Source organism: Zootoca vivipara, chromosome 4, assembly GCF_965207765.1.
Source record: "Zootoca vivipara chromosome 4, rZooViv2.hap1.1, whole genome shotgun sequence".
In the NCBI taxonomy this organism is placed as follows: Eukaryota; Metazoa; Chordata; class Lepidosauria; order Squamata; family Lacertidae; genus Zootoca; species Zootoca vivipara.
Genome location: NC_142587.1, coordinates 29,462,910 through 29,471,841, shown reverse-complemented (window position 1 = coordinate 29,471,841; position 8,932 = coordinate 29,462,910). Strand labels below are relative to the sequence as shown.

The following is an 8,932-nucleotide window of genomic DNA, read 5'->3' as shown; positions in this document are numbered from 1 at the left end:
GAATATACACCGAGGCTGTGCGAAATCTATGTTCAAATCAACTATGTACAAAACACTTTTTTGTGTGTTCAGATGGTCGTCAAACAGTCTTTCAGATCTGTTTCATTTCCTCCCAAGCACTGCTGCAGTCTTCTTGGAGGTCAGAGGTATGAATGATAAATTTCTGCCCATCTTTTAGAGTAACAAGTGCTTCCTGTCCAACAGGAAGATTCACTTTAATCGAACATTTAGATGCTTTGTCTTCCAGAACTACCTGGATAAGCTGCACATTAAAAAAGAAAGGAAGGAAGGAAGGAAGGAAGATGCAATATCACTATCATTGCTGTGGGAAGACAGGATTGTGGTCTTCCTTTGACTCGGGGCTTACCATCACTTACCTTTCTCCTGTGCTCACAGTAGGCACAGGTCACTGTTTTAAAGCTCTGCGTCCAAGTGCGCCTTTTTTCGCTCTGCCGCTTTCCCCAGTGGCACTTTCCATTCATTAATGCTGAATCAGAAAAAAAGGCATTTCTGGTTTTCTACGGCTTAGACACTGAGCTTTAAAACACAGACCTGTCGCAGCACGAAAGGAAGTCTGGACGAACCCATAAACACAATTCTGTTTATTCTCTCTCTTTCTCCTCTGAAAAACTTTGAAATGGAAGTGTCCAGAGCAAAAGCAAGGCAGATAACACCCAAGAGCAGTGGGGCAGTATGTCTTAGTCCTCCTGAAACCAGCCTTTTGGCTGCTTATAAAAGCTGGGGAACTTTCAGAACTTTCAACATAGTCAGAAGCCTCCAAAGGACTGTAGCAGATAGAATGATTTCTTGGCTGAAAGTAGTAATCTGAATACTTGAATCCAGGGAAACCTGTGGCATGCCAGATGTTTTTTGGACATCAACTCCCAACATCCCCAGCCAGCATGGTCAATGACCAGGGATGATGGAACCCCAGAAGTTCCTCATGGTCTGGTATAAAGCCTACCAGGGTGGCCTACTTCAAAGCTGAAATGAAATTCACCTACTCTTGATCATAGCTGCTGGGAATACCTTTTGGTTTCCAGAGAGTGGTAGGGGATGCTTCATCCCATGTTGATGGCCTTTCAGCCAATTCCCTGGTGGCCCGCTGGAATGTGGAGTTAACCAGGGATATTGACTATTTGGCTCCGAAGCGCCCTCTCCGATTGCATGGAGGGTTTTCCACGGATCTGAGGGCAATGAAACAATCACTGAGACGGCTAGAGCGCCGGTGGCGGATAACTCATTCTGAAGCTGACCGGACACGGGTTAGAGCTCAATGTTGAGCCTGCCAAGTGGCATTAGCGATGGCGAAGAAGACTTTCTTCACTGCCTCTATTGCATCTGCAGAAAATAGTAGCAGGAGATTTGCAGCTTGCAATTTAACGGAACCACCTTTACCATCGGGGCCTTGTAAAGACCCCAAGATCTCCTGCAACAATTTTGCAAAGTTTTTTTTGCAGATAAAGTCGCTCAGATTCGGGAAGAGGTAGACTCCACCATGGGAGCAGAGCCAGGGCGGGGGAGTGCTAGAGTTCTGTCTAGTCAAGTTGCGTGGGATCAATTCCAATCTGTTACCTCCAAGGATGTGGACAGGCTGCTTGGACGAGTGAAACCAACCACCTGTCTCCTTGATCCTTGCCCATCCTGGCTTATAAAAGGTAGCCGGGAAGGGCTAGGCGATGGGCTTCACGGGTTGGTGAATGCTTCTCTCTACGAGGGAGCCTTCCCAGACCCACTGAAAGAGGCGGTTATTAAACTGCTTCTTAAAAAACCATCTTTAGATGCGGCCTATATGGCTATCGCCCAATCTCAAATCTTCCATTCTTGGGCAAGGTGATTGAGTGAGTGGTTGCAGAACATCTCCAGGCACGCCTGGAAGAAGCAGACCATTTGGATCCCTTCCAGTCAGGATTCAGGCCTCATCATGGAACTTGTTATGTACTGAGCTGAATCCTAGAACAATAGGATTCAGAATCAGCGGGAGCTACCCAATCCAACTCCAGGTGGAAGTGAATCCGCAACCTGATTGGCCTGCTGGAGCAGCCAATCAGGCGGCTGGCAGAAGTGAATCTGCTACCTGATTGGCCTGTAGGAGCAGCCAATCAGGCTGCAGGCAGAAGTCAATCCACAATATAATTGGCCCACAGGTGTAGCCCTGAAGTAGCCAATCACGCAAGGCCCATTGTGTAAATAATGTATATAAGCAGAGGGTTTTGGGAAAAGAGCCATTCGTCTTCTCTTCTTCTCCTTGATGAATATGAGCTGAATAAAGAGCATGAAATTCACTCTCGACTCCGAGTATATTTCACTGGCGACGAAGGTGGGATCCTGATGAGCTGACCGCCACCACGCACTGCACCGCAGCACCGCTGCATCGCACCGTGCATCCAGGCTTCAGCTCCAGGACCCAAGGAACCCAGAATGGCAACCGACAGCAGCTTCTTGCCATTCAAACCAGCATCAGGAGACTGGGAAGGGTACGCCGCCCGTTTCAACTTCCTCCTGCAAGCGAAAGAAGTCACCAACGATGCCATGAAGAGGGCGACATTCTTCAGCGTCTGTGGAGAGGAGACGTTTGAAATCGCCCGGGCTCTCCTTGCACCTAGAGATGTCGCTACCGTCTCTTACAAAACAATAATGGAACGGCTGAAGGAGCACTTTTCACCACAGCCCTCGGTGGTAGCTTGCCGAAATGCCTTCTACGCAAAGCGGCAAGCCCCGGGGGAAACCATAACTGGGTTTGTGACCTCCCTCCGCCAAGCCGCCCGGTTATGCAACTTCTCAGAGTTGGAGAACATGCTTCGTGACCGCCTCGTCGGTGGCCTGAGGGATGAGATGTTGCAACGACGCCTCTACGCCAAAAAAGACCTCACGTTCCAGATTGCTCTGGAGGAAGCCCTGGCAACCGAAGCCGCCGAGAGGTCAACGCAAGAGGCACGACCGGCCCCGCCATCCCAACCGAGGGTCTACCACGAAGACCTCACCGACGAATCCGAATCTGACAGGGAGGAAGTACACCGAGTACAGCGGCGCACTCAAGCAGCACACACACCACAGCAGCCTCGACGAGAAGGAGGGAACTGTGCAAGCTGCGGGGAGAACCACGAGAGGAGGACCTGTCGTTTCCGCAACGCAGAGTGCAGGCAGTGCAGAAAATTGGGACACATCGCCCGGGTGTGTCGGGCTCGACTCACCCGTCGACAAGCATCAGATGACCGACCCAGGAGCCCCAGGTCACACGGCACCATGCACCAAGGCAACTCGACGGAGATCACGGACTACCAGGTATTCCAGTTGCCCCATCCCAGCACAGAGAAAATTTATATAGAGGTACAGATAGAGGGAGCCCCATGCCGCATGGAGCTGGACACGGGTTCAACTCTATCCATAATCTCGGCCCGAACATTAAGGGAACTGTGCCCTAATGGGGGTCCCAAACTAAGGCCGGCCCCATTCACCCTCCGGGACTTCCAGAAACGTAAGGTCCCTACAATGGGGGTGGGGACCTTCAGGGTGCAATATCGAGGGCGAAAGCAACAATTGGACTTGCTGGTAGTTAAGGGCCCCTACGTTAGCTTACTGGGACTGGCATGGTTTGGACCTCTGGGGCTAGCCGTTACTGGGGTGAACCGCACTAGCTTACAAGTGGACGTGGACGCCATATGCAAAGAGTTTCCAGGGGTTTTCGATGGGGCATTGGGACGATATACAGGACCCCCCATTGCCCTACAGCTAGACCCCGCTGTACGACCCATCAGGCACAAGGCCCGCCGGGTCCCGTTCGCCCTGAAACCCCGCATAGACGAGGAATTGGACCGGCTCGTGGAGCAAGGAGTGCTGGAGCCGGTGCCCAACGCCCCCTGGGAAACTCCAATTGTCACACCCGTCAAGCCTAACGGTTCGGTCCGCATCTGTGCAGACTACAAATGCACCATAAACAAGGCTCTCACGGCCCATGCATACCCAGTGCCAGTGGTCAGCCATGTCCTCGCCACCCTGGCTGGGTCAAAAATCTTTGGCAAACTGGACTTGGCCCAAGCGTATCAACAGTTGCCTGTGGACGAAGCCACAGCAGAGGCTCAGACGATTGTGACGCACAGAGGGGCATTCAGAGTAAAGCGGCTGCAATTTGGCGTTAGCGTGGCACCAGGCATATTCCAGAATCTAATGGACTCTCTCCTTAAAGGGATTCCTGGCGTCACCCCCTTCTTCGATGATGTACTGATCGCCGGGCCCACACCAGAGGAATTTGAGGACCGCCTCCGCTCCGTCCTGCACCGTTTCCAGACGGCGGGCCTCAAGGTGAAGCGGGAAAAGTGTTTACTGGGAGTGCCGCAGGTGGACTTTCTGGGATTTAAGGTGGACGCAGAAGGGGTCCATCCAACCGGTGACAAGGTACGGGCCATTTGTGAGGCCCCAGCGCCCAAGAGCAAGCCCGAACTTCAGTCATTCTTGGGACTATTGAACTTTTACCATGCCTTCCTTCCCCATAAGGCAGCGGTAGCGGAGCCCCTACACAGACTCCTAGATAAAAGGGCCCCTTGGGTGTGGGGCCAGCGACAAAGGGCCGCATTCCAGGCAGTCAAGGACTTGCTCGTCTCGAACTCGGTCTTGGCACACTTCGACGAGAGGCTGCCAGTGGTGCTGGCATGCGACGCCTCTCCCTATGGCATCGGCGCTGTCCTGGGACACCAACTCCCGGATGGAAGAGAGGTGCCGGTGGCATACTTCTCCCAGACGCTTGCTGCAGCCGAACGAAACTACTCACAGATTGACAAGGAGGGTCTGGCAATCGTGAAGGGCGTAAAAAAATTCCATGATTTCTTGTACGGGCGGCCCTTTACCATAGTGACTGACCACAAGCCGTTGCTTGGCCTGTTTGCCCCCGAGAAGCAGACCCCCCAAGTGTTGTCTCCACGTGTCCTCAGGTGGTCAATTTTCCTTGCCGGCTACCAGTATGCACTAATCCACCGCCCTGGGAAGGCGATGGGCCACGCAGACGCACTCAGCAGGCTACCACTACCAGAAACAGGCCCCGACCCAGCACCTGCGCAAGAGGTTATGACCCTGGAGCTGCTTCCCGACCGACCCATTCAGGCACAAGAAGTTGCGCACCATTCCACAAAAGATAGGGTCATCTCCCGGGTCCTGGACTGGGTGTGGCGAGGATGGCCCAGCAGCAGCCCCGGGCCAGAATTCGCTGGCTACACAAACCGCAAACATGAACTGTCGGCCCACAAGGGGTGCCTGTTATGGGGAAGCAGGGTTGTTGTTCCCCAGCCCCTCCGCAAAAGGGTCTTCACAGCCCTACACGAGACACACCCAGGGGTAGTGAGGATGAAGGCCCTTGCCAGGAGTTATGTGTGGTGGCCGGGGATTGACAGAGAGATAGAGGCCTGGGTCCAACACTGCCAGACCTGCCAAGAATCCCGCCCGGATCCCCCAAGGGCCCCAGTCCAGCCCTGGGAGTCCGCCCGACATCCATGGTCACGCTTGCACGTGGACTTCGCTGGCCCCTTCCAGGGAAAAACATTCTTCATAGTGGTGGATTCCTACACCAAATGGCTGGAGGTCGCACTGGTACCGTCCACTTCTACGGCGGCAGCCATCCGGGTACTACGTAAGCTGTTTGCAACCCACGGGCTCCCTGACACCCTCGTCTCGGACAATGGAACCGCATTCACGTCAGAGGAGTTCCAGACCTTCACAGCGCAGAACGCCATCCGCCACATCCGCTCAGCACCATTCCACCCTGCCACCAATGGCCAAGCGGAGCGCATGGTGCGGACCACCAAGGACAGCCTCCGCCGCATAACACAAGGGGACTGGGAATACCGCCTTGCCGCATTTCTTCTAGCACAGCACAGCACCCCAAGCACAACGACGGGCCGGAGCCCAGCTGAACTACTCATGGGCCGGCGCCTTGCAACTAGACTGGACCGACTTCACCCCGACAGAGCTCAGGATGAGGTAGTGGTGGGGAAAGGCAGGAACCCCCGGACATTTGTGGCCCAGGACCCAGTGTATGCAAAGAATTTTGGGGCAGGCCCAGCATGGGTACCCGCCACAGTCACCAAGGTGACCGGTCCCGTGTCGTACGAGGTACTAACGGAAGGGGGGCAATGTTGGCGCCGCCACTGCGACCAGCTACGGCGACGATTCCCAGGAGGAACCCGGGAGGAGAGCGGGACAGAGGGGTCCCAAGGGGACAGCAGGGCAGTGAGGCCTGTAGAGCGAGAGGGGTGGGCAGGGGAAGCAGAAGCAGTAGGCACAGAGGGGCGCCCCGAGGCTGGAAGGACACCGGAACCAGAGTCACAACCTAGTGGTTCAGTGGCGCCAGACCAGACAGCCCCGGCACAGCCAGCAGCCTCGGAACACGAGCCAGAACCAGAACCCCTGACCAAGGAACACCCCAGGCCACAACGCACACGGAGGCGGCCAGCAGACCTTGGGGACTACGAATGCAACTTCCCGGGCAGGACTGGAACTTAGAGGGGAGGGGTGTTATGTACTGAGCTGAATCCTAGAACAATAGGATTCAGAATCAGCGGGAGCTACCCAATCCAACTCCAGGTGGAAGTGAATCCGCAACCTGATTGGCCTGCTGGAGCAGCCAATCAGGCGGCTGGCAGAAGTGAATCTGCTACCTGATTGGCCTGTAGGAGCAGCCAATCAGGCTGCAGGCAGAAGTCAATCAGAACAATAGGATTCAGAATCAGCGGGAGCTACCCAATCCAACTCCAGGTGGAAGTGAATCCGCAACCTGATTGGCCTGCTGGAGCAGCCAATCAGGCGGCTGGCAGAAGTGAATCTGCTACCTGATTGGCCTGTAGGAGCAGCCAATCAGGCTGCAGGCAGAAGTCAATCCACAATATAATTGGCCCACAGGTGTAGCCCTGAAGTAGCCAATCACGCAAGGCCCATTGTGTAAATAATGTATATAAGCAGAGGGTTTTGGGAAAAGAGCCATTCGTCTTCTCTTCTTCTCCTTGATGAATATGAGCTGAATAAAGAGCATGAAATTCACTCTCGACTCCGAGTATATTTCAGAACTGAAAGTGCCTTGGTCGCACTGGTTGATGGTCTCTGGCGGGCTAGGGGCAAAGGTGAGAGCTGTTTACTAGTTCTGCTGGATCTCTCAGCAGCTTTTGACACCATCGACCATAACATTCTTCTGGACCGTCTAGAGGGGCTGGGAGCTGGGGGCACTGCCATACAGTGGTTCCGCTCCTTCCTCCAGGGCCATGTTCAGAAAGTGGTGGTGGGGGATGAGTGTTCAGACCCCTGGGCTCTCACCTGTGGGGTGCCTCAGGGTTCTGTCCTCTCCCCCATGCTTTTTAATATCTACATGCAGCCGCTGGGAGAGATCATCAGGGGGTTTGGGCTGGGTGTTCATCAGTATGCGGACGATACCCAGCTCTACCTCTCTTTCAAATCAGAACCAGTGAAGGTGGTGAAGGTCCTGTGTGAGTGCCTGGAGGCAGTTGGGAGGATGGATGGCGGCTAACAGATTGAAGTTGAATCCTGACAAGACAGAAATACTGTTTGTGGGGTACAGGAGGCGGGCAGGTGTGGAGGACTCCCTGGTCCTGAATGGGGTAACTGTGCCCCTGAAGGACCAGGTGCGCAGCCTGGGAGTCCTTTTGGACTCACAGCTGTCTATGGAGGCACAGGTCAATTCTGTGTCCGGGGCAGCTGTCTATCAGCTCCATCTGGTACACAGGCTGAGACCCTACCTGCCTGCAGACTGTCTCACCAGAGTGGTGCATGCTCTAGTTATCTCCCGCTTGGAGTACTGCAATGCACTCTATGTGGGGCTACCTTTGAAGGTGACCCGGAAACTACAACTAATCCAGAATGCGGCAGTTAGACTGGTGACTGGGAGCGGCCGCCGAGACCACATAACACTGGTCTTGAAAGACCTACATTGGCTCCCAGTACGCTTCCGGGCACAATTCAAAGTGTTGGTGCTGACCTTTAAAGCCCTAAATGGCCTTGGTCCAGTATACCTGAAGGAGCGTCTCCACCCCCATCGTTCTGCCCGGACACTGAGGTCCAGCGCTGAGGGCCTTCTGGCGGTCCCCTCGTTGCAAAAAGCCAAGTTGCAGAGAACCAGGCAGAGGGCCTTCTCGGTAGTGGCGCCCGCCCTGTGAAACACCCTCCCATCAGATGTCAAAGAGAAAAACAACTACCAGCAAGCCAGATGGGCGGGGTATAAATAAATAAATAATTAGATGTTGTTCACAGATATCACAAGCACAAATAGAGCCCTGTGAACATGCCTCAAGCATGCATCTATTTCCAACAATCTGATTTCCCACTTCTCATTCAGAAGCAAATGTGAAGAACTGGGTTTTACCTTGTTGCCTGTGTCAGCATCTACTAGGTAGCTGAGGACCTTCAGAATAATGCGACTTAGGTTAATGTCGCTTTGACTTTGGGTCAGAATGATTCGAGTTGGTGCTGCCTGCCCGGCATCAGTCTGTTCAACAGCAAAATCGTCCAGAAGACAGACTGGTTGAAGAACCAAGGTATCCTGCGGCATCATCAACAGAGCCCCATCTCCTTCCTCCTCCACATGGGTTTGAAGTATGTGAATGACATATTCAAGCAGAAGCAAATTGAACAAATGCCAGGAGCCTAGGTTTTTTAAAAATGAAAAAAGAAGGGATAGATTGTGGAGCCATCTATTAACCTTCCTAGTCAGATGAAAAGGCAAAGGCGGTGCATTGGCTAGCATCCAGATAGGAATGGGGAGATGGCACTCAACTCTAAAATTCAACCTGTGACCTCACCCTCGGAGGGTAATTGTGCTGTCCTTTACTTGCAAAAGTACATGGACACTTTTGAATAGTTGCAAAGAACAGAACTACAGAGCCATTTCTCCCACTGCTTTGAACTTCCCCAAGCAGGTCTTGCAAAGAAAGGAGTG

The 8,932-nt window shown here is 53.5% G+C and overlaps 1 protein-coding gene across 1 annotated transcript in view; it reads right to left on the bottom strand.

Moving 5' to 3' along the window:
• Nucleotides 1-34: 34 nt before the first annotated feature.
• The window catches only part of RFX8 (regulatory factor X8), a 29,965-nt gene continuing 21,067 nt past the window's right edge, over nucleotides 35-8,932 (bottom strand). The window contains exons 14-15 of the mRNA XM_088667662.1: nucleotides 8,360-8,640; nucleotides 35-262 (exon numbers count right to left, since the gene is read on the bottom strand). Coding sequence (XP_088523788.1) covers nucleotides 92-262; nucleotides 8,360-8,640 — 452 coding nt within the window. The 3' untranslated portion in view covers nucleotides 35-91. The remainder of the gene's footprint in view (nucleotides 263-8,359; nucleotides 8,641-8,932) is intronic.